At 38.3% G+C, this 27,002-nt stretch overlaps 1 protein-coding gene across 1 annotated transcript in view; it reads left to right on the forward strand.

Moving 5' to 3' along the window:
- Exoc4 (exocyst complex component 4) overlaps positions 1-27,002 on the forward strand; it is a 691,851-nt gene that overhangs the window by 602,736 nt on the left and 62,113 nt on the right. The window contains exon 15 of the mRNA XM_042695949.1: positions 24,237-24,378. Coding sequence (XP_042551883.1) covers positions 24,237-24,378 — 142 coding nt within the window. The remainder of the gene's footprint in view (positions 1-24,236; positions 24,379-27,002) is intronic.

Genomic DNA, 27,002 nt, shown 5'->3' on the forward strand with positions numbered 1-27,002 from the left:
CTACTAACATAGTTATCATCCCATAGTGGGACCAGAGAGACAGCCCTGCCGTGGCTTGTTTCAGATTTTTCAGTAGATGAGCACTGTGAATTGTCTCTGACAGTATGACCTAATTAGGACTTTATCAGCCTCCAGATTTTTTCCATACAAAGTCACTGGTAAAGAAGAGAAATGACTCAAATTTGATAGGATGTCTGACAGAAAAACAACATTTCCTCTATAGAAGGTCTTATGTTCTAGTCCCATAAAGCCAGTCGGAATTCAAGAGGTGGGCAAAGACTGCTTCCCAGTGGAAAAGATTGCAAAGAATTGTGGCCACATTTATTCTCTTGTGCTAATAAATTATGAGGAAACACACCAAGAAAGGTATATGGATCATTTTGGTCCATACAGAGAACATATTTTCTCAGTGTTATACCAAAAATGGGCTTTATATTCATGGCTTACAATTAACTGAATAAACTTTTTAGTCCAAGTATGTTTCCCTAGAATAATAGCTTTTCTTCCTCTCTTCTCTAAAGATTAAATTGTAACACAACTCCTTGAAATATTTGTTCATAGGAATTTTTTTCCTCTTACAATTTTATTTTAGAAAGGTAGAATAATTGTAAACTGTTAAATGTTTGAATGGACCCTATTTAGACTTAGGGAGATATTTTGAATACTGAGAAGCCAATAATAAGCTCACATACTGGAAGCTTAAAAATAAATATGCATTAATTTAAAACAATTGTCATAAAATGTTTTGTTTTGCTTTGTTTTTTATGGGTCATGGGGCTTGAACTCTGGGCCTGGGCGCTGTCCCTGCACTCTTCAGCTCAAGGTAAGCATTCTACCACTTGAGCCACAGCTCCACTTCCAGTTTTCTATTGGTTTATTGGACATAGGAGTCTCACAGACTTTCCTGCCCAGGCTGGCTTTGAACGGCAATCCTCAGATCTCAGCCTCCTAAATAGCTAGGATTACAGGTGTGAATCACCAGCACCCAGCTTTATAAAAAGTTTAAATGGTTCATTTTTAAAATACAGTCTTCTATCCTTAATAAGTTCCTTGAATTGATTTATGATTTCTCTTAAAAGGGTCCAAGGAATTATCCTTTCAGATAAGGACCCCTTAGTGTTAATGAGGTATTTTCTGTGCATATCAATCTTCTCTTTTTTCTTTTCTTTTTTGGTTTGCACTCAAGGTCTCACACTTGGCTAGGGCAATTACTAATGGTGAAAACAGCTGTTTAGCATGAACTACCTACTCATGTTGCAGTTCATCTACTTCTTCCCACTTGGAAGTTGACGGGGGAGTTGCCTCACGATCCAGCCACCACCACCAGTTAGCACTGCAGTTCCTTTCCCTCATCAGTATTCATATTGACTTAGGTTTTAGCCCAATGTAGCAGGCTAGAATCATAATCCACTTGACCATGTGGTGTGGGGCCTCAGGATACTTTCTGTTGATCTAACTGTTCTCAAGGCCAGTATGATTGTTCCTATCTGTAATTTAAAAAACTAAAAACAGGTCATGACATAACTCTACCAACACTGTGTGTATTCAGCCTTTTATCACACTGCATCAAAATAGCTAAGAGCTTCCAGTGACAGCCTGATACCTTGCTCCATTTGCAGAACTGGCAGCAAAATCAAGTGAAGCAGCCCCCCTTTTTTTCTGATTTTTGTTTTTGCAAGCACTCACATCCCTTTTCTTCTCCTACTATTTTAAATTGATAATAACAGTTATAGCACAGGAAGGCTCTTATCTAGCCATCCATTTATCTTTGTCAAGAATTTCTCCTAGTAGTAGAGAGTATGATTACTTTTGAATTCCCATAGTATTTCAGTTATTTGACTTTATTATTTGAAAGCAGAATAGTTACTTATATGCCTATTGTGTGCCTGGCTAACTATGGATTTTACTTACTGAAAATGTTCACTATGACTTCCTTCTTCAACTTGTCTTTACTTACACAGTCTTTCCTTCACTTCTTACTTTGGTACAAATATTCACTCAGTGAAAGGTTGAGGATTGGCACAGCTACTTAGCATTGAAAGATGGAATGAAGATGAGGTTAGAAATATGAAGGCATTGTTGAGTCTCTTTAGGAAATAAGTAATCTCAGATTCTCTCCCCTGCCCTGCCTCACTTCTAGTTACATTGCTGCCAAGAGCAAAATTGTAGTAGAGTACCAGAGATTTCATCTCTAAAACTGGTAGAACAAAAATTCCTTGAACTGAGAGATATAAATTATAGTTGACTATAGGGCTATCTCACTTTGAAGTTAGGAAAGGTTTATTAATGACTGTTTAGGCCTTCCTTTTTTTTGCCTTATTGACTCACATCTAGGTATGTGACTTCAGATGGAAAGGAAAATAGAAGACAGACACCAACATCAATAGTTGTTGTTGTTGTTTTTAATAAAGAGATCAGCCATATTGTCTACAAGGTGCTGACCACAACGTATCAGCCCTACCTCCCCAGACACAAAATTTCAGCCACTCTTAAATATAAGCAGACAGCCAAGGCAATTTTTGGAAACTATTTTTAATATGAAGTATAGGGATGAGAACAAACAAGAAAAGTAACTTAGATTAGATGGAGATTATCCTGAAAGAAGTAAACAAAAAATTATACTTAATATTCCTAGGAGTAAAAGAAGAAGATCCATGAAACAAGAACAGTGTGTTTGTTCCGAATGAAAGAAAGCTTAGACATAGAAAATAATAAAGTGAAATAAAAATCTCAGAAGGGAAGAAAATAAAGCTAAGAAAAGCATTTCAAAAGCAGAACCAAAAGAACTAACACCCCAGCCCACAATTCTAAATACCCTGTGTAGCAGCCCACGATGCGTCACACTGGGGTAGCAGAACCACAAAGGAAAGAAAAGTGAAAGGGTGAGAGACATCCAAAATAACATTCTAAACATTCTAAAATGGAAAACAAATGAATTTTCAAGCTGAAAGAGCCAAATTCATTTTTTTAAAGTTTTTCTAGAAAAGACCAAGCAACAAGAAAGTAATACAAGAAGCAACATAACAATAAAAAAAATACCTTTAAGGAAGCTATTTCCTACCTAGGATTATAATCTAATTCAATGTGAGGGATGAAAATAGACATACAAGGTATAAAATTATAAAGGGTATACAAAATATTTAATATAAAAAGGTTTAGAAATATTTAACTTTCCGTACAATCGTTTACAGAATCTGATAAGTTGAAGGATTTTACATTAAAAAAAAAAAATAGGAAGAAATGGGCAATAAGAAATGGAGATAACGGGCTGAGAAGGTGGCTCAGTGGTAGAGCACTCACCTTGCATGCCTGAGGCCCTGGGTTCGATTCCCCAGCACCACATAAGCAAAAAGAAAAAAAAGCCAGAAGTGGCGCTGTGGCTCAAGTGGTAGCACTAGCCTTGAGCTGAAGAGCTGAGGGGCAGCACCCAAGCCCAGAGTTCAAGCCCCATGACTGGACCCCCCCCCCCCAAAAAAAAAAGAAAAGAAAAGGAGATAATGTAGAAAATCCCCAGGCTGACACCAGGAAATACCAGGAAAGCAGCTCTGTCACAAGCCTAGGAAGAATTAACCAGTACTAAGTCAGGCCTCAGGAGAGCGTTGCTCAGGAAAGTGACATAGGTAGAATACCTAGTATGTCTTTATGGAGAATTGTTCAATCTGTAAAGAGCTTGAGGTTGAATGACCTCAAACAAAACTGCTCATAAGACTGTTGGAAACACCAGGAAAAAAACAAACAAACAAGTTGTAACGAGAAAAAATATTGAATATCACATAGCTTAGATGTCAATAGCATTGATCTAGTCATAGTCATGTAAACACAAGATTTTAATTTAACCAAAGTTAGGCAAGATCTGTAGTGAGACACTTATGGGAACTGTGTGTGTGGAGCTGGACTAGAATCTATGACTCCCAGCCCAGACTCTTTGAGGTACAGGAGTAACTGGCATTTATTGAACACAAACCAGGTGAAAGGTGAACTCTGTTGCACACACACTGCTGTGTCATCTTGTCTAGTCTTCACAGAAACCAGGAGAGGAAGTTGTGGCTGAAGATGGTGGAAATGGGATTTAGAACCACATATTTGAACTCCAGCGCCCCTGCTCTTCATCTCAATGTCTCTTCTTGAAATTTGTGAATGAGAAAAGCAAGATGTCTGTCTCTTGTACGATCACACATCCATCTGGTGCCACAGCCAAGCACAGAACCCAGGTTAACTCCCACTTGTCTGGGGCTTTATGTTCCTAAAGAACATATGTCATGTGGAAACACTAAGTTAAGCACAAATCATAAATAACAGCCCGGAATACAAAGGGTGCACTTTCTGTCCTCTTGCTAGCCTAGCTCTGTTTCCGGAGAATTTTTCTCCATACTCCAAACCTTTCTGTTAACACTCATTTGCATGCTGGTAATCCTACAGGAGGCTGAGGCAAAAAGATTCCAAGGTCTACTTACAACAAATTCAAAGCCAACCTGAACTATATAGCAAGACGGTGTCTTTGAAACAAAATGGCCTGGTTATAGTACTGCCAGCTATCTGTCCTGACCTATTTTGTTCCTTGGGCTCAATGAACATACCATCACCTTAGATTAGGCTACATTCATTCAGTGGATCAGAGTTATTACCTTTGTGCAGCAGGGAGGCCATCCTGCCTCAACCGTCTGCTTCCTCCCCATGGCCTCTGCGGAGACACAACCCAAGACGGTTAAAAGGCTGTGTTCTTATTTTCTGTCACTCTTTATACACAATCGCAATCTTACCACACAAACAACGCTTATCATGCAAGTTAAACAGCTTGAAATTTACCCAAAATTGAGTGTCACCACATGTGTTTATGCCAGATCTCTATAATTCTTTTGAGGCTTCTGGAAACATGAACCAAGCCATTTATGCTTCATAGGAACAGATTATATCATTTGAAATCCTCAATAAAAATGCAGTCTCATATTCTACAGATGGGTGTCATTTAATTAGAATATGTATTTAAAATGCAAAGGGCTACATTAATTCTGCACTATGGCGGAGATTTTAATTGCACTCAAGTTAGGAAATTCTGAGTTAATGTTCCCCTGGCATCTCCCATTCAGTCTCTTAGAACAGATGTATTATGATCTGGAGAGTATTTCAATATGTTTTCACATGCTGTACATGTAGGGATGTGTCTGAGCTGCTAGGGTTGCCTTACAGTGGCAAGACTGTAAGAACAGGGAGGCAATCCCCAGCAGAGAGTATACAGAGCACTCGGCTACTTTCCAAGGTTCCTGCATTTAACCAGGACTGGGCCATCCCCTTCCTACACTTGGGCCTCATTTTCCTTCCCAGGTCAATATCACAGAACAGTTTTTGTAGGGCTCCTACTTTTGTTTCCTTGGGGGAAAAGGCGAGGACGTCACACTTAAAGAGCTCATTTGTTTCATCTCGTTTTGCAGTGTGGTGTGGTGTGATGTGGTGAGGTGTGGTGTGGCGTGGGTGTGTGTGGGGGAGGGGGGTATTGAAGCTTGAACTCAGGGCCCCATACTCTGCCCTACCTTTTTTCCCTCAAGGCTGGAACTCTACCACTGAGCTCCACATCCTGCTCTTGGGTGGTTAATTTGAGGGAAGCATCTCATAGACTTTCCTGCCCAGGCTGGCTTCAAACTTTGATCCTCAGATCTCAGTCTCCTGAGTAGTTGGATTACTGACAGAAGCCACCAGCACTCAGCTCATTGTTTCTTTTTTTTTTAAAAATAGTGAATGGCTTTAAGATATTTTAGAGTATATTTTAAGTGTTTGATAAATGCCTAATTGGTTACACACAAAACCTTCAGCTTCACTTAGGTGCTGTTGTGTCATAGACTAGACTGTATAGCTAGCTCACAGTGGAGCACTGGCATTTCAAACTCTTTGGAACTTCTCTGTAGACTGAACGCAGCCCAAGGAAAGAAGAAATGCCCACAGTCGGGAATGTTTCTGACAAGCAAGGCCAGGAGTGGAAAGAAAGAAGTCAAACAGTAGATGTTGTGGGCATCAGAGTCCCGAGGGATAACTATATTGTCAAGGTTTGGAGAGGAGACTGATTTAATACAGAAATTCTTAGTAAGGAACCAAAGATATTGCCATGGGGGAATGGGAAAGATGGGAACTCTCATGAAGGGAAGGAGGAAGATAAATTTGAAACCAAGTAAGGATTATTGCTTACTTATCCTGTGACTGTAGTCATCCAGCCAGCTCTGTGCCTGGACCCTGTACAGAGATTCAATGAGCAATAGACATGTGGTCCTGGCCATTATCTACATAAGGCATGAGTAAAATCAATTCAGAGATTTCAGTTTTATTTTTAACAGAGTTACCTAGAAAATATTGAAGATTGTGAAGAGAAGAAAGGGCTAGTTCATCTTGGAAGGATGAACGTTAAGAATGTTAAGTATAGAAATAGGAACTTGTCTTATATATTTTATGAGAATGTTTTTATTATGTATGTATGCCCCTGTGATATCTCTTTAATTAAAATCTGCAAAGCTAATAAGAAGTAATATAGAGAAAGAACTTCCAGTTCTTAGGAAAATAGGCAGTATATAAATCTTTGGGGAAGAATAAATCCCAAATCCTCCAAGAAAAACCAGCAAAAGAATGAGTCATAGAACTCATACCTCTTGGCTCCTTTATAGTCCTATATCTCAGAAGCATAACTTTTTATATTAAAAAAGAAAGAAAGCTAATTTGGAGAGCCAACCATATCTTTCTCAAAGGCTTTTAAGCTTAGATTTATGTCTGTGAATATCATCAGTCACAGAGCAAACAGCAACCACCGAAGGGCAGTTACCAAGTTCCCACTGAGGGCCTCACTGAACTGTAAGAGTCCTTTGTAAGGCTGGAGGCCCTGCATCCCAGAGAAACAAAATTTGTGCACTTGCATCACAGACCTAACTTGATGTTTGAATTCTGCAGAGGTATAGGAAGGTTAGAGGATATTGGAAATGGAGAAAAGCCTAATCATCCTGAGTCATTGTATAAAACTCAACTAAAAAGCAATTACATTTTCTTTATTATAAGGAAGGTGAATAAATAGGACTTTAAAGTTATTGAAATATGTTATATGTACTTTATATATAACATATTTTATACATAAAACATATAAATGTATTATGATATATCAATGAAATATTTTATATATTAAATATTATACTAATATATATACATTTATATGTTATATAGTATATAATTATATATAGTATATAATGTATTTTAAAATTAATTTTATATAATTTTTTTACCTTTTTTCCATTTCTTATATTTTATTACAGTCTTTATTATTTTTACATTGGTAATGCCTTTTTTATTGTAAACATGATCTACAGAGGGATTATAGTTACATAAATAAGGTAATGAGTACATTTCTTTTCAAACAGCATTACCCCCTCCCTCATTTTCTCTCACTTTCCCTCCTTCCTGACTCTCCTCTCCCCATTATAAAGTTCATTTCTAACAAAATGTCTATTATAAAGTATATAAACTGGCATAATTATTGTATGTATTATATGTAATACTCTATACATAAGTTTACATGTGATATATTTATGTGTACTTATATAACATGTATTATTTTTATATATGTAAATATATTACCTCTGGACCTTTATGTAGAATGGATAGGTGAATGGATGTGGATAGATGGACGAATGCATAGATAGATTTTTTTTGTAAGGATTATTTTGCCTGTTTTTTTCTTTAATTCATATAAAAACAAGCTAGACAGATGAAAAGACATAATTTATATATAAAGACGTAATTTAAGAAATGAAATGGTATAAGGCATGATGCTTGCAGGAACTAACAGAAACAAACCTCTATAAAGGAGTTAATACCTTCTTAAATGTCCTAATTTCCATATAAAATGTATGCCTTCTTGCAAAGTCAGTGAGGAGTATCCCTAGCAGTTGGAAGGTGACAATTCATTACTGGTTAGTGTACACATGACTTGAAGGACATTAATTCACAAAATGAAAAACTAATCGAGTGTTTAGCTGGCTCTTTATCACTGGTGGCATTCTGCACTGTCTCCATCTTTGGTGTTTACTGAGCTGATAGGACCATGGTTGTTGGCCTTTTTATCGCCCTTCATCTCAAATGAGTTTGCATTAATTTCTGAGCTTCGCTGAATGAACATTACTATTTTCTTCCAACATTCCAGGGATCCCCAGAAAGCTAGAAATGACTGTATCCATTTAGAAATGCTTCTTCCCTTTCTCTTTGGCCCCCTGCCCAACCTCTCTAGCCTTCTGCATCTCACTCTAGCCATCCATTGACCAATTTCCACAGACATCTTCTGAGCAACCTAGAAAGCTACTATTTTTATTCTCATTTTACATATGAGAAAAGGAAAGCACAAAAGATAACTGAGGTTAGCCAGTTACAGAGTTCCAATACTACGAGCTGAGTTACACATCCCTAAAGTAGGATGAGAGCTTGCCCTGCTTCTCTTTCTCTTGATCTGTACCATCCATTCCTCTTTGCCATCCATCCATTAAAATTTCCATCATCTGAGGCGACAAAGACTTCTGCTACTTCATCCAGTGTGCACCGGAACTATTATAAACCTCAAAACATAGGGTAGGACATGTAGATATTTATATCTTTATGATTAAATAAAGCACCTCCTAAATGAATACTGTTAATGCAAAACCTTTGAGTTTTTACCCTGTCTGTTTGGAATGTTTTGCAATTTTGTGTGTTATGGGTTCTTTGCATTGAAAAGAATGAGAAATGTTGAAACTGGCATCGCTTGGAAAAGGGAATATTTTTCTATTTTTGCCTTTGACCTCTCACTCCTCTATTATGTTGTTGGACTTTCCCAGCTGCTTTCTGCCTGTGTTCTGCAGCAGGCATCCCAACTGAGCACAGACAGACACAGTCAATCAATGTGACAGTCGCAATGGTTTTATGCAGAGGTGGCAACTCATAAATCCTGTCATCTATAGAACTTATTCTATAGAAATTAAAAATCAGTGAAGCACCGTCTTTTGGGGTCATCACAGAAGCTATTAATCCATTTAGAAAATAAGTAGAGATCAATTCAGGTTAACAGATAGCAAGACCAGCTGTGTAGTAGGCTTAGAAAAAGGCGTAAACAAAACCCAGCCTCTGTTTGCAAGGGCTGGAAAAGACAGACATGAAAGAAGTTATATTCCAAAGTGATTTTTCACCTACAGAGAAAGCATATTTTGGAGCTATCTGAAGTACACATCTGGAGAATATCAAATATCAGGGAAGATAACTCACTAAAACTAGATCTTTCACATGCACCAGCTAGCCTACTTCTAGGTACACAGTCAAATGAAATGAAATCCACATTATCAGAGAGACACTTATATCGCCATACTAATCACAGCACCATTCATGGAATGCATCTAAGGTGTTCATCAAGGTCTGCAAGCTTCAACCTTGAACTTATTTAGAAAGTAGTAAGGAAACTCATGACTCAATGTGCTGAACAACTAGAAAGCAAAATGGTCCTATGAAATATTTTCTGAAAACAAGGCTGAATCTACTTTGTAAGGAAATTTTGTAATGTGTTGCCGAGAACAAGAACAATTCATAATTTTTTCAGTACACAGTAGATACAAGAACAAGACAATAGAGATCATGTAACTAAAATGATTTTTTAATGGCAAAAGAAGGTCATGTGTTTCCAATAATTATTATGTATGTAGATCTTCCTGCCACTCAGCCTTCATCTATCGGAACTGTACCCTAAATTAAAGAGCTGACATTCATCTCTACTTTAGCTAGCCACTGGAGAGTGGAATTCCTTTCTGTTCTTCCTGAAATGTTCTTTCTTTCCTTTTAGCAGCATAGCATTATCTTTCAGTAACATTTACTGTCACATCTTATTTGGCTAACAAATAGAAATGGATCTGTCCTGATTAAGGGGGGAAATAGGAAAAAGGAGGTTGGAAGGTCATTATCTCTGCAGAGAACCTTCCATCCTTGCACTAAAGGGAGCTCAGGGATTCCTGAGGGCCCTTCATTTCACCCCTCGCTGATCAACGTGTGCCATAGATCACAAATATCTTGTGAGAAGGTTGTATTCTTTCCTCAAGGCTCAGTCAAGAACAGAAAAACCAGTTCCCACTTCTCTGGCAAGATGTTTTAAAAGATATTTTAAAAATCACCAAAAAGGCTTAGAAAACAGTTGGAAGGAAGTGAAAAGCAAGGAGAGTAGCTTCTGGCTTTCAGGAAACCCAGCCTAGGATTTTGTCTACCTGCAGGGAGGAAGCAGCTGTTTGCGGGTCCTCGTAGAAGCTGCTGTAAGCTTCTTGCTTGCCAGCTGTCTGTGAGCATCTTGCACTACTCTCAGAGAGTGATGCTTACACATCTTTGGAGAACAACGTTCAGTGACAAAATCAAAACCCCAAACTTCACTGCCAAGAAGTTGGGAAATACTCCTTTGCCTCCAGGAAAGCTGCTAGGGAGGACAACACATTGCAACACACAAATGCTCGAGGGGATTTTCCTACTTCACATTCCACAGTAAATCTGGTCTAGGGTAATAAGAAGGCGACCATATTTCTAAGCACACAAACTAAATGCCAACACTGCTGTGCCTGTACATAAAAAAAGTCTTCCCTAAATAATCCCTAGTCAGCTACTTTAAGCCATATTTAAAAACCTGATTTATCATCGTTTTTATGTGCATATTAAAATAATGTATAACCAGTTGTTGTGCCACACAACTTTTATCATTTGGGGTCAAAATTGTGTCAGTATCAGTAATGGCTACTTAGGTTCATAATCATTACTTCCTTACCTACATCAGCGGACTCACACCCACATGCGGTCTTCTTACTCCCTATGCATTCAGCAGAAGGGAAGTAACTAGGGTCATGAAAATTAATGATGATTCAAAGTGTAAATATATGCACCATTTTCAGGCCAGACATGATCTCTCAAACACATGAACAACTTCAAGGTGTTGTTAAATAGTCTTTTGAATTCCGAAATAAACTCCTAGTTTTACTTTGCTAAGGAAATGAGATCTTACATACATCTTTTCCTTAGACAAACAGATGCCTTCCTCAGGAAAGATCCCGAGATCCACCTGCCTCACTATAATGTGAGGAGCGTTCTTCCTCCTCTTCTCCCCCACCTCCCCCTCCTAGCTGCATTACAGTATCACTCATTGCTTTTCCTCCAACTGCCACTTGCCTTGTTCCTGATTGATATGCCACCTGCCACTAACTAGACGACGCGGTCCACAGATGGAAAGATGCAATGTAAACCTGATTACAGGTGTTTTCTCCTGTATATCTTTACTGATTTGAACATTACTGGAATTCTGTACTGTTCTCATACTTCCATTACTAATCACTTTTAGTTTAAAATGTGAAGGTTTTGAACAGTAAATACCCTGAATTACCTAAGTATAATTTACTTTCTGATCAGTAGTTTTCTTATCAGCTAAGCCCACAGCACTCAGATTTTATCCAAGGTTCTCAACAAGTGAGTGAGTCTAGGAATCTTACTCTTCCAAGGTTTCCACCAGAGGTTTAACAAAAATAATTTACATGTGCTGTGCACTTATTAAGGTACTTAGCATTTTTCTAAGTGTTTATGTACTTAACTGCACTCACAGTGACCCTCTGAACTGACGTGTTGTTACTGATTTCACAGGTTTAATTATTTTTTTCAAGGTTATTCAGTGAATAAGTGATTGCATCAGAACTTAACCACTGCTTTCTGGATTATTCCAAAAGAAATAGTAGCCAAAAAAAGTTACAGACAAGAAAATTTTGTTCAGCCAGGCGCCGGTGGCTCTCACCTGTAATCCTAGCTACTCAGGAGGCTGAGATCTGAGGATCGCATTTCAAGCCAGCCCAGGCAAGAAAGTCCATGAAACTCTTATCTCCAATAAACCACCAGAAAACTGGAAGTGGTGCTGTCGCTCAGGTGGTAGAGTGCTAGCCTTGAGCTGAAGGGCTGAGGGACAGTGCTCAAGCCCATAGTTCAAGCCCCACGACTGACAAAAGAAAATTTTGTTCATAGCCAACAGGAGAACATTCATGTCCTTCTATTTAGACATTGTTTAGATGGTCAAGCAATATCTTGAAATTATATACGCAGGGGATAAATAATTGCTTCTCTAGGAAACTTAAAAACACACATGTAATACTTTGTTTTTTAAGAAAGTGGGTTCTTAAATTACCTTGAGTTGTTCATTATATTGGGAACTATTGGCAAAGCAAGAATGAATGTATGAATAGTATTTAACTGTTACTAATGTATAAAGACAGAAATACGGTTATATATTAGTAACTTTCACTAGACATTAGTCACCATGCATATGATACCAGCACGTCAATTTAGCCTGCCCAGAGAGAAACAGGCACAGGAGACTTACAGGAGATGGATTTGACTGCTGTTCTTCCCACATACACTTGTCTCCACCAAGGAGGTGTCTTAGCAAGCTTTATTCCTACAAATTCTGTCAGTGTGTCAACAAGTTAATAGTTAGTTTTCCTTCCAGTGAGCTTCAAAGGAGCCTCTGCCAGTTAGTGAAAATGATGGTAGTCCTGGCAGGGACAGCTCTATCTTAAAGATGTCCAGATGTTGTCTATAAAGTAATAGGGTCAGAGTGGACAACTTTCTAGAATTCTGCTTATTTTCCTCTGCAGTCTCCATTTCTCTCAGGTTTTGACATTAAATGCACAAAGCTACTCTATTTGTTCCAGTGCCTCCATAACAATTTCCATAGCGGAGAAGGTATTGGGTTCCTCTTACTTATTCATTTAATGCATCTTTGTTGAATAAATAATATTAGTAGTAGGAATATTAATTTCCACATAGTAAGCATTTTTGTGTCACATGCTCTTCGGATGACTTTATCGCATCCTGATTTGTGAGGTAGCTATGTTGACCCTTCTTGTACAGACAGAAACTCTGTTACAAGAGAAAGGTTCTCCTAAATGGTTTATGATTAAGTCAGAATTTGAACTCAGGCCCATCTTCCTCTTAAAGGGCATACTGGGTACTTTTGGTATACTTGGTGCTTTTTGCTTCCAGCAACCACATTATATACTGACAATGTGAAAATAAAAGCGAGGTTGTACATGCTGTCAGTTAAGAAGGTAACAACTAGCTGGGCACAGTGGCATATATCTGTAATCCTGGTACTTGAGAAGTTATGATGAGAGGATCGAAAATGCAAGTGAATCTTGGCTCCAGAGCAAGTTTTAGGCCAGCCTGAGTTACATGGTGAAACACAAAGGAATAGAGAAAGAGGGAGGGAGGGAGGGAGAGAAAGAGAGTTATATTTCACTTGAGGCCAATTTTATGAGCTATGCAGCTGCCTGGAAAGGAAACTCATTTAAAAAAAAAAAAAAAGGCAACTGGAAAAGGTTAAAGTACATCTAGGACTTTCAGCTCACTCTTTGAGCTTTATCCTGGTTTATAGTTTGTGATGCTTGCTCTGTTCTATTGGGAGTGAAGCATGCTTTGGGCTCTCTTGTAAAAGAGACTCACATTTCTAATCTGCCCAGTGAATAATCCACCCCCTAAGGCTCTTTGGAACGTTTACAAAGGAGAGAGCTAGGTGCCTGTTTGAATATAGACAAAAGTTATATCTCTGCCATGTAACTTACTTATTGTTTGTTTGTTTATTTTTGGTCAGTTGTGGGGCTTGAACTCTGGGCCTGAGCACTGTCCCTCAGCACATCAGCTCAAGGCTAGTGCTCTACCACTTAAACCACAGCACCACTTCTGGTTTTCTGGTGGTTTATTAGAGATAAGAGTTTCACAGACTTTCCTGCCCCGGCTGGCTTTGAACCATGATCCTCAGATCTCAGCCTCCTAAGTAGCTAGTATTACAGGCGTGAGCCACCGATGCCCAGCCATGTAATATTTTTGCCTCAAATATTCCTAAAACTTAAATCTGTCACTCATCTACCTAAAATACATGGTGGAGTACTTGTTTATACTTTACAGTATTCTGTGATGTGAGGTTTTACAGAAACGCAAAAGGCCAATAAAGTCATGGAAATCAAATACAACTGCACTATGCTGTTTAGCAGGAGGACCAGAGTTGTTCATTCACTTGACTTTCATGCCAATCAGGAGCTGAACTGGCCACACCACATGGCTTTTTAGTAGAAGAGGAGGTTTCTGCCAAGCCTCCAGTGGGAGTTTTTGAAATAAAGGGGGAGAAAACACAATCTTAATGTGTCTCCTCTGGACTGAGGGCTATACTATCCATCACAAGGTATACAACCCTGTGTCTGTGCCAATTTTCACTATATGGAGATAGGACCCTAAATCTACTGGCTTAAGAACTCAGGCTTCTTCATACCAGTTACCATCTACTACTATTTCCTGAGTAATGGATTGCAGTTGTCTTCTTCAGTGCTGTGCTGGGAGAGTGTCCTGTTGATTCAGAACTGACCTCTTATCCTGGCAGTAGCCTAGGAAAACAACTATCTGTTTTTTACTTGGCTCCTATTTTTGTTCGTTTTTTCAGAACATGCCTTACGTGAGTCTCTTCTGTTCTTTCTGTGTAGCTCAGTGTGTGGAATAATTCTTCAGTTTCAGATGCTCCTACTCCTTCTGCCTTCTCTTAGCCTGAAATACAGCAATGGTCTCGACTAATGAACTATTTTGGAAGACATCAGGTTTAAAAGCATCATAGAGATGTGATTTTTAAACATGGATTTAAAACTCTTTAATTTGCCTTTTGCTGAGTATAAGCATGAGCTGTGAGAGATACTGAGAATTTATTGGGTTTATTGTCACAGATTTCCTGGGATACTGGGAAGGCTATGAAAAAATAAAGTACAAGATGATATGTCACAAGTCCATCAGAGAGACCGAGTCTTAGCTGCTGGTGCTTTGGTGTGTGGAGTGCTGAGATCCACATTTCTCCATTTGTCCCCACTACAGCTCTCTGAGTAGTATATTTTAGGGAACAGATGCTAGGGGTTATCAAATTTATTCTAAGGGTGATAAGAAGTGGTATCTCTTAGGAATATCATTCAACTAGTCCTTAGTGTTTCTTGGGGGCAGGGGGAAGCAGAGCTCATAATATTTTAATATTTATTTTAATAAATATTATTGAACATCTAAGACTTTATGCTGAATAATGTGTGGGACAGGCATCAACTATCTTCCCATAGCATTACTTTCTGTAGTTTCAGAAATATGTGACATTTTAGAGAAGGCATTCTGCATAACACACACACACACACACAAAACACTTAGAAGATATATATATATATATATATATATATATATATATATATATATATATGCACACACACATACATACACACACATATATATATATACATACACAGAGATATTCTATGTAGAGATATAATAGATGATTGTTTCAGTAACAAATAGTACCTCAGAAGAGAAAGTATGTCTCTGACTTCATATATCCAAATATAAAGTATTCATTTCATATTTAGAGAACATCTATTTTTGAGTTAAACATTTTAACAATTAAGTGACTAGTCTATGGATATGCATATATAAGTAGTATACTTTTCCTTGTCTTCCAGTTCTAATACCCTTATCCTTTTTAACTACTGATAAAGATTCTTCTAGATTTCCTATACCCCAGTGTTTTGTTTGACTATTCCTTCCATTTGCCCTTCTTTCTGTGAGAATGGACAAAAGAAAACTCCCATCCAGAGACAGCAACAAAGTCTAGCCTTCCCACTGCATTTAAAAGATTTCATTGGCTAGGAGCTGTATCTCCCCAAGTAGGCTATATTTCTATAAAGAGTTATAAACTAGCCTATGGGTTTACAGGGTCTAATCTAAATAGTGTGTCCCCATCCTTCCTAATCAAAGTTCTTTTGTTTGAAGAACAGTATTAGTCTACATGTTAGTGTTCAAAATTAATTGGCTCTACTAGTTCAAACTCAGCTACTAGTTCTTATTTGGGGACAGAAGAAACATTGTTTCTGAGTAGAGAGTAAATTGAAGAGAATTTTCCAAACCTATGTCTTAAATGTCGTCCTTACATAGAACTAAAATGAACTTGAAACTGGGTTATAGATGGTTTGGATGGTAGGAAGTTGCCAGTAAATAAATCGATAGAGAACAGAGACAGAAACCAAGGTCTGTTGGGAAAGAATAAGAGACACTGTCTTGAGCAGAGACAGAAACCAAGGTCTGTTGGGAAAGAATAAGTATAAGAGACACTGTCTTGGGAAAGAGAGCAATCAAAAGGACTTACCAAGAACTTTCAGCTGAGAATAACTAAATAGGAAAATACATTTCCATCTTAAGAAAATTCAAAGTAGATGTTAATAAGATGGAAAATACTTTATCAGTGAAGATCACCTACCAATTTTAGAAACCAATAGGCTTCATAAATAATAAATTTAACAAACATTTATCAAATACATAAAGCTCTGGAGTGGGGAAAGATTAATTGCTATAGGTTTGCAAATAATTCAAAGGGATGAATAAAACATAGGGGTAAAAATACAAAGAGAGGCTGGGCACTGGTGGCTCACGCCTGTAATCCTCGCTACTCAGGAGGCTGAGATCTGAGGATCACAGTTCAAAGCCAGCCCGGGCAGCAAAGTCCGTGAGACTCTTACCTCCAATAAACGACTAGAAAACCAGAAGTGGCATTGTGGCTCAAGCAGTAGAGTGCTCGTCTTGAGCTGAAGAGCTGAGAGGTAGTGTCCAAGCCCAGGGTTCAAGCTCCACGACTGACCAAAAAAAAAAAATACAAAGAGATTATAAACACTTCGAATATAAGTAGCAGGCATTAAGTCCAACCTGGAGATGTGTTGTTTTAGCATCTGATATTTTGTAGTCTGACTTCAGCATTAAGGTTTCTAATACTATATGCATAGGTATTTGCAAAGAGGAAATATGCTACAGAAGGAGACTTAATTCATTGTGCCCATCTCAGCAAGTCCCATGGATTCTGTTTGTCTAATTGATTATTTTTCATATAGGGCCTTATGTCTTTGCCCTGGGCTCATCTCAGACCATGATCCCCCTACTAAGCCTCCCAGGTAGCTGAGGCTACACATGCATGTCATTGTATCTTATTTGTTAGTTGAGACAGAATCTCACTAACTTTTTACCCCTGTTGATCTCAAACAAGGATTCTACTGACTTTCACTAAGAAGCTGACATTTTAGCTGGCCTTCAAATTAGTTTATACCCAGGTCTTTATTTGTTGTTTGTAGTTCTGGTGTTTGAAGTTAGGACCTTATGCTTACTAGGCAAGTACTCTAACACTTGAGTCATATACACAACAAATCATCATTCCTTTTTTCTCTTTTTGGGCCAGTCCTGGGGCTTGAACTCAGGCCTGAGGTTCTGTCCCTGAGGCTTTTTTTTTTTTTTTGCTTAAGGCTGTCACTCTACCACTTGAGCCACAACTCCACTTCCAGCTTTTTGGTGGTTAATTGGAGGTAAGTCTCAAGAGCTTTCCTTCCTGGGCTGGCTTTGAACCATGGTCCTCATATCTCAACCTCCTAAGTAGCTAGGTTTACAAGTATGAGCCACTGATACATAGCCATCATTCCTATTTTTAAGTTTTTAATAGTGTTTAAAGGGCCTCAGAACTATATTATCTAATAACATATTGCTTTGAAAGTCAAGAAGACACTATTTTTTTAAATGTTTTTTATTGTAAAACTATGGTACAGAGGGGTTACAGTTACACGAGTAAGGTAATGAGTACATTTCCTATTGAGCATTGTTACCACTTCCTTTGTTTTTCCCCTACCATCCCTTTCCTCCCCACCTCCCCAACTCCAGCCCCCTCCACCCCCGCAAAGTTTTCAACATAGTTCATTTTCAACATAGTAAAGAAGACACTATTTTCTAAATAGGAAAACTGAAGTTTAGAAATCAAACAATCTCTCAGGTTAGAGACAAGATTATTATATAGTATCCCTCTCTTTTGTACACATAGAAAGAAGATTAGGAAGTACTTACTGTACCAAACTTGATATCCTAAGACATTTCCCATGAGAAAGCCTCATAGGATTTTTCTCATGGATCATTCCAAGTATCTTCTAAAAAGTTTCAGTTCACAGGCCTAACCATTCTTTTCCTGCTGCGATAACTGTCTTTCCCTCTTCAATTAATCACTTTCATGACAGCTGATCCCTGTTTAAGCTAATATTGTAACAGTTTTAGATAATATTGCAGATGCGCAAGGACGTTCTACGAATCCATTAAAGAAGTCACAGTGAGTTGCCATTGAAAGTGTAGCAGCTGCACCCTTGAAAACAGATGCTCTTCTGGGTCTGAATGAGTCCAATTTTGACTAATTTTAAGACCTAAACAGATTTCAGTCTGGTTAAGATTAGGATATGGAGCCACTCTAGACATCCTAATGTCCTCGACTGATTGCTTCCCATGACAGTTAGTAGGTTGGCTTTCCTTGAGAGATGCCAGGTATTTGGCATGCGAAGGGTTTTATGTTAATCAAAATGAGAGGCCCAAAGTCGCTGCTACATCTTGGTGGACTGACTACTCGTGAAATTAAAGAGGCTTCAAAAGGCAATGCATTCTGTACAAAGTACTTGGGCCTTGGGATTAACCAGAATTGCTTTATGGCATTTTTCTGTAAGATTCCTAAAAAGTGCAGCAAACTCTCTCTAATGAAGTTCCTCCATACCCACTTTATATGCAGGAAATGGCGAAGAAAATGATAGCTGTAAGTGGAGGTTGTTCCTTCTTTTTCCTGACCTTTCTCAATCTCTTATAATGTGAATTTTTGTCATTTAAGGTTGGTCGATTGATATTCTTAAATCTGCTTTATTTTAGAGAGCCTTGTGACTGAGCTTGTGTAATCATTCCAGTTTATTCTGCTAGCTTTGACAATAGCTACTATAATATATGGGAAATGTGATTCTTCCCCTAAAGTCATTTGTGATCTGGCAGGAACACTAATAAACAAAATGATGTTAGTGCAACCTGGTAACTCTTGTACTGGAATTGTCAGGGGTGAGGGACTCTAGAGGAGCCACTGACCCTGCCCTGAAAGCATAAATTGTTTTGAAAGAGGAATAAGAGACATTTCAGATATGAAATACTGAGGCATAATGACATAATTAGGAAGTTTTCATTAAAAGGGTCAGGATTAGGATGGGATAAATTAAAAAGAAAGAAGAAAGTCTTGAGAGATGAAGAAAAACTGGAAAGTTTGGCAGAGAACAAAAATTATCACAACAATTATCTGTGCCTGGTGGCAAAGCTTTTGCCTTGTATGCACAGAGCTCTGGGTTAGATACCATTGCTATTCTTAAAAGAGAGAGACAGAGAGAGAGAGATGGGGCTGGGAAGGTGGCTCAGTGGTAGAGGGCTTACCTTGCATGCATGAGGCCCTGGGTTCAATTTCTCAGCACCACATAGCAGAAAAAGCTGGAAGTGATACTGTGGCTCAGGTGGTAGAGTGCTAGCCTTAAACTGAAGAGCTGAGGGACAGCACCCAGACACAGAGTTCAGGCCCATGACTGACAAAAAAAAAAAGGAGGAGGAAAAATACTGATGATGACATCATAGAAAGCCTTGCTGAGGCACTTGGCCTTGATCATATAAGCAATGGGAGACGTTGATATGACTTATACAATAAATTAACATGGTCACATTTATGTTTGGATGAATAACTCATGTTTAATTACATGGAAAAAAGGTCAGGCCAGAGACACAAGGCATCAATGAGGAGACTTCTGCATCAAGATATTGGTCATGTCCTGCACAGACTGCAGTGTTCTAAAGAAGAAATGAGGTCTAAACCAAAAAAGTGGCAATAGATGTACAAAGAGAAAATAAATATTAAGAAAATATTTAGCAAATAAAACTGGCAGAAATTAATCTTTGCTGGAAAGAAGTCAAAGATAATATATACTCCTGTATAGCTGAAATGTGTAAATTGCTAAATCACTAATAGGAAGGGAATTCAGAGTAGAACATATGTTTAAAAAAATGATTAACTGAAGAAAATTCCAGAAAGTTAAAGAATACCCAGAAGAATATGATGCCCATAAGCCAAAAGAAGATAAGAGGTCAAGAAGTGGCCAATGAGGTCTCATGTGACAGAAAGCTTTTATGAAAGGAAGATTGAAGCACTCAGTGCATTTGATAGAGAACTACTGATCATTGTTAGAAACCAAGTTCTAATAGATGAAGGCAGAAATGAGGTTATGTCATGTGGAGGACTTAATAGAAGTCAGGGCTGTGGGAAAAGTAAGTATTGATAGTTCTCTCAGTCACAATAAGAATCTGAGGACGTAAGGCTAGTGCCAATGGCTCACACCTCCAATTCTAGATACTCAGAAGGCTGAGATCTGAGAATCCTGGTTCAAATCCAGCCCACACAAAAAACTTTGTGAGACTCTTTATCTCCAATTAATTAGCAAAATGCTAGAAGTAGATGTGTGGCTCAAGTGGTACAACATTGAAGGAATGTAAATGCCAAGCAAGAGTGTGAAGCCCTGAGTTAAGCCTCTCTACTACCAGTGGGCTCTGTCTCTCTGTCTCTGTCTCTGTTTCTGTCTCTGTCTGTCTGTCTCTCTCTCTCTCACACACACACACATACACATACATACACACACACACATATACACACACACACACACAGAATCTGAGGTCTTTATGAAAGAAGTAATAGGGAGTAGGTTGGACAAAGAGCCTGAGGAGAGCGATATGAATGTGTAAAAGTCACCAAGACAGGGAAAGAACTAACCAAGCACCAGGGAAAGGACAAACAAATGCTATCAAAAGCTTTCTTTTTTTAGATTAAAATGGAGGTCAGTTAATTGGCAACAATCTTCCATTTTTTTCTTTGTTTAAATTATAGAAATGACCCTTTAGATGGCATATGGGGGTCATTGTGAAGGAAAGAGAACATTTGAGGGAGTTGAGGTCCCTGATTGAATAGCCCTGATGGGATCCATCCTTGCTGAGGGATGGAATCCCCCAGGAGAGAAGGCATTGCAGCATTGAGTAGCAGGTTTGATGGAGACAAGGGTATGAGAGAGCTGGAGGAACAGTTTTGATCAGAGAACATTGTACTAGAGCTTAACATTTCAGACACTTGAAAACAAGATTTAGCATGACAGCAAGTCACCAATTTTTTGGGCTTGCCATGCTTTAAAGATACGTTCATTTTCCTAATAGAACATGACCTCTGAAGGCAAAGAGACTCTATCTGATTTTTAATCTTCACCTTATCAAATCAGGAAAAGGGGAAACAGCCTTTCACTTTAGCCAAAAAAAAATCCTTCCTGGAAGCCAGACAAGGATGGGAATGATATTATTCACTCCCAGTATTTAAAAAAAAGAAAAGTGCTCAAAGTGTGTGTCTTAATAAAAAAAAAAGAATCAAGCACTAATATTTGTAAAGCTTACCTGTGCACTGGGCTGATGCACAGAGCACTCCTAACATAAACATATAGTATGAAAGGGGTGTGTGTGTGCGTACATCTGTATGTGTGTCCAGTAACCTCATTTCTTGACTGTTATCTCCCAGGCAATTTTGTCACCACTGCCTTTTCGTAGATTTTCATTTGACATTAGAGAGCTAGTTGATTGTTTTCTGCTGTCTTTGTTTAGTATGCTCAGCATTTCTCTGCTCAACATATTCTTTCTCAAGAAGAAAACTTGGTAAATTCCAGTAATCCTTTAGGTGTTTACAGACCATCTTTTTAGTAGAGCTTTGGGCCTAATTTTCTGTGGTGCTTTAATAAACTGTTCATGTTTCTGCTGTAGAGTACAGTAAAGCAAAATGTATAGTATGTCACTATTTAGAGCTGCTCTACATTTTTAGTTTTACTTGGCAGCTAAACTTGCTGTTGGCTCACTCTGATTTTTTTTTAATTTGTATTTTGGCAGTGGTCAATTGTCACATTATGAAATTCAATGTTTATATAATAGGAAAAGGAAATATTTGTAAGTTTTCTTATTGGACTTTATCCAAAGATGTCTTTGATAGATCTTGATCAATTAGTGTAGTTTGGACCTTAGACCATGAGTGAGATTTCAAGGTCTGATTTCTGTTTCTTTTCATTGATGCATAGATAACTCTCCATGTTACAGTTAGGATCACATATCAGAGAAACCCAGGGGCTTAAAAGCCCTAAAATGCTTTGAAACATTATAATAACGTTACTAATAGTTGCTTTCATCTACCCTGCCATATGAAACATTATAAAGATAGTGATCTTGCCTTGTGATCAAACAACATGAATAATGTTAACATTAGGGAGAGGTACAGTGTCACTCATCCAGATGGAGTTAGTCAGCATCTAGGATGATACCAAGGCTAATAATAACATGAAATCTACATTCTCACATTCCCTTCCTCTTGTCAGTTCCCTTGAACAGTATTTGCTTTTTAATGTTTTCATCATGGCATTTTTACTTATTATAGTCTGGTTCCATAGAAGAAAAGTTAGTATCAGAAGTCTGGATTAACAATCTGCCTCTTGTTTGGACTGAGCAAAGTCTATAGACAGAGCAGTGTAGGGCATACCTATAGTACCTATCCTGTGCCATGAACCTGCCCCCTGAGTCAGTGTACCTCACGAAATTGGTTGTGATCTAAGTTCTGGGAACATTTATTCCAAAAGATTCAACATCTTCTGACAGAAAAAAGGACTTTTAGGTCGAAAAGCAAAACATACTGACAATTGGAAATTGAACTTCAGGACAGATGGAATTATCTTTTTTTTTTTTTTTTTTGTCGGTCCTGGGGCTTGAACTCTGGGCCTGGGCGCTGTCCCTCAGCTCTTCAGCTCAAGGCGAGCGCTCTATCACTTGAGCTACAGTGCCACTTTCAGTTTTCTGGTGGTTTATTGGAGATAGGAGTCTCACGGTCTCTCCTGCCCCAGCTGGCTTTGAACCGAGATCCTCTGATCTCAGCCTCCTGAGTAGCTAGGATTACAGGCGTGAGCCACCAGCACCCGGCGGAATTATCTTATAAATAACTCATAGCTACAGTTAATCTTAAGACTTAACCTGGACAAATAAAATGGTAAAGAAAACTAATAATGGTTTGTGTCTGATTTGTATGAATATTGAATATATTTCATATGCTGATGTAGTGTTTTCCCATATTCATCCATTTAACCTCATAACATACAGGTACTGTTACTCCATTTTACAACAGAAACTAAAGCAGAGAGAATTTAAGTAATTAAAACTTTTGGTCACATAAATGAGTGGTAGAGAGACAGGACTCAAATCCAGACTCCAGTGAATAAAAGAAATATTGGAAAAATAGCCAAATTATTACTGGTGATCATTACAAAACTCTAGGAGTTTAACAGAGCTCTACATGCAGAAGTTGAGAGGTAAATGTTGCTTACAGTTTGTCTTTTTTATTGATACTATAGAGGTGATATACAGAGAGGTTCCAGTTATGTAAGTCCAATAAAGAGTACATTTTTTTGGATGATGTTATCCGATGTTTTTTTTAAAGAAAATTGTTCAAGTGTTGTTTAATATTTATAAATTATTTTGGAACAATATTGAAAGTAGCTCTATCAATTTTTCCAAAAGACCTTTTAGTGTTTGTAGTTGCCCACAAGTTAGAGATGAATTAAGTTGGACTGCAGCCCACTAACACACTTCAGTGTTAACAGCATGACACATAGAAAAAGAAAAAGTCAGGGCCCTCTGGCGTATTTACTCTTTTTAGTCGTGAGTCCTACATTTCATGGGAAAAGCAGAACACTTGGGATATTTTTGTCAGTAAATTTTAGGAAATATTAAATTGTCCAATACAACCCATTTAAAGAATGATTAGAAGCACTAGAGACATCTGTCTTAGAAAAGGAACAGCTTCACTGAAGTTAAATAAGCAGCTCCATGGACCAGGCGCTGGTGGCTCGCACCTGTAATCCTAGCTACTCAGGAGGCTGAGATCTGAAGAACGCGGTTCAAAGCCAGCCCAAGCAGGAAAGTCTGTGAAACTCTTATCTCCAATAAACCACCAGAAAACTGGAAGTGGCACTGTAGCTCAAGTGGAAGAGCACTAGCCTTGAGCTGAAGAGCTGAGGGACAGCACTCAGGCCCAGAGTTCAAGCCCCATGACCAACCGCCCAAAAAAAAAATGTAACTCCAGTACTTGGGTTTGGAGAATGACAAACTATGTCTTAGATTTTTTAATGCTGCCAACTCTGACAGCCAAAGTAGTAAAAACAAGATGCAAAACAAAATGATGTGCATCATAGCTATCTAGTGAAATGACTGCTGTTCTGTCCTCCCTCTTCTTCCAGTGCTTTCTCCAGCTCAAGAAAGCCACGTGCACATGGACCTCCCCCCAGTGTCTGAGCAGATCATGCAGACTCTGAGTGAACTTGCCAAGTCTTTCCAGGATATGGCTGACCGCTGCTTGCTGGTCCTTCATCTCGAAGTGAGGTATGACCCAACCAAACACAGGATTTTGTGATGTCAGCGTCTGATAGTAGAAGTTGGGGTGCTACAAGAATGTTTGGTTCTTATTGTTGATATTGTCCTTTTGTTACAGTGATTTCTAGCATTATTCAATCACCATTAAAGAATTTGAGCAGCTGCTGCTTTTTAAGTATGATAATGCAGAATTGTGTAAAAATGTTCATACCAGTTGGCTAGCTAATTAATTTGAAAAGCCCATGGTTTTCTGTTTTTACAAATGAAAGTGGTGATTCCTCACTTAGAGATATGTTATCAATGTAATTACAACTAGTACAGTGTCTGCAGTACAGTCAGTACTTAGCGTGGTAGCTTTACAAACAGAACTGTATTGTCACTGATATTTTTTACTAAGGCAAACATGTCAAGGGAATTACAGATGCAAGAACCAGTCTTGTCTTTCAGGGAACCTAAACCCCAAGAGAGTAAATTAAAAGGATCATGCAAAAACATGGTTTCAACAATGCCAGATTCTTGGCCTTTTGTGCCTTCCTCTGCTTAGCTTTGGTAGCTTCCATTATTAAATAGATGGGATGAGAATAGGTAGGACTAGAAAGTTCTCAGTTGTTCATTCATTTATTGAACAATTTTCCAGAATCTTCTTTGTGCCAATCAGTATTCCAAAAATTGGGACACCATAATAAACAAACACTCAAGGTGCCTACTCTCATTGAACTGCCTTCTAATGGTGAGAAATAGACAATGACTATATAAAAAAGATAATTTCAGATAAATGTAGCTAAAGCAATAAAGTAGCATAATGAGACCAATTATGCTATTCAATAGAAAGACAATGTGAACTATAAGTGGAACCACATAGATCATTTAAAATTTTCTAATTGAGCTGGGTGCTGGTGGCTCACGCCTGTAATCCTAGCTACTCAAAGAAACAACCGCCCAATTAATAAATGGGCTAAAGACTTAAAGAGACTTCTCTGAAGAGGAAATAAGAATGGCCAATAGACATATGAAGAAATGCTCAACTTCTCAAGCCATAAAAGAAATGCAAATCAAAACAACATTGAGATTCCACCTCACCCCAGTTAGAATGGCTATAATCAAGAAATCTAGAAATAACAGATGCTAGAGGGCATGTGGCCAAAAGGGAACCCTGCTGCACTGTTGGTGGGAATGTAAACTTGTTCAATCATTTTGGAAAGCAGTATGGAGGTTCCTCCAAAGACTACATATAGAGCTCCCCTAGTACCCAGAAATTCCACTTTTAGGTATTTACCCAACCGATCACAAACAAGGCCATACTAAAGCTACCAGTACAACTATGTTTATTGCAGCATTATTCACCATAGCTAAAATATGGAGCCAACCCAGATGCCCCTCAGTAGATGAATGGGTAAGAAAATGTGAGGTGATATATATGAACTCTATGCCTCCATCAGAAAGAATGACACCACCCAATTTACTAGGAATGGAAAGACTTGGAAAAAATTATATTAAGTAAGCCAGACTCAAAGAAACATAGGTCCCATGATTTCCCTTATCTGCAATAACTAGTATATGTCTAGGACAAGCAGAAGAGGTCAAAAGCTATGTACATGTGACCATATAACCTGATGCTAAGTGAAATGAACCCCAAGATAGTGACACAAGAGATTTTATCTTTCTTATTGTTCTTTTTAATGTATTTATCATGTACTTTGTGATTTTTTCTTTTGTTTCTTTGTATGTTCTTCCCTCCTGGTATAACCCCTGTTGTCACTGTATTTGATTCCGGTGTCCTGCATCTTGAATATACATTTTTCTAATTTGGGAAGGAGAAGGGAAATAACAAAATGCTGAAATAAGGATACAGGATGACCCATTGTAACAATGAGATGTACAAGACAGTATGTTGAAAATGAACTTTACAACTTTAGGGACAGGGGGAATAAGGGGTTAGGAGGGAGGAGTTGGGGAGGTGGGGAGGAAAGAGATGGCAGGGGAAAAATAAAGTAGGGGTAACAATGTTCAATAGGAAATGGACTCATTACCTTGCTCATGTAACTGTAACCCCTCTGTTCAGTATCTTTACAATAAAAATATATATATTAAGAAAAAAAAAAGAACCTGAGAAAAACACATTCCAAGACATTGTGAGAAACTGATAGAAGCCTAATGTGTTTGTAACTGAATGAACTAGGCAGGTGTGAGGTCTGAAGAATGGGGTATAAGAGATAGGTTGGAGTCTGAGCATGTAGGCCATGAAACTTGAACATTGAAGGATCTTACCTGCCAAGTGAATAGTTGAGATTTTCTTCTAAGTACATTAAGAAGCTATAGGATGGTTCTTAATGGTTCATAGGAATCTATAAAAATTAGAGGATAGAAGTTAATGAATTGACATTTTTTAAAGATTAAGTGGCTATTGTACAGAAAGGATTGCAGAGAGAAAGAAGTATGAATGAAAGTTGGATGATGGGTAGGTAGGAGCATCAGAGATGCAGGGGCAAGTATGGAAAGTGTTGTATCGGGCATGTATTAAAGACAGCACTGATAAAAAGTGTTGGCAGCTTGAATGGGATGCAGGGGCTAGAGGACTCAAGGAAAACTACCACTTTGGGGGCCTGAGCAACAGTGTGGATGCCAAGGCTATT

The sequence above is a fragment of the Dipodomys spectabilis genome, unplaced genomic scaffold (assembly GCF_019054845.1).
Source record: "Dipodomys spectabilis isolate Male_0828 unplaced genomic scaffold, ASM1905484v1 ptg000197l, whole genome shotgun sequence".
NCBI classification, from domain to species: Eukaryota; Metazoa; Chordata; class Mammalia; order Rodentia; family Heteromyidae; genus Dipodomys; species Dipodomys spectabilis.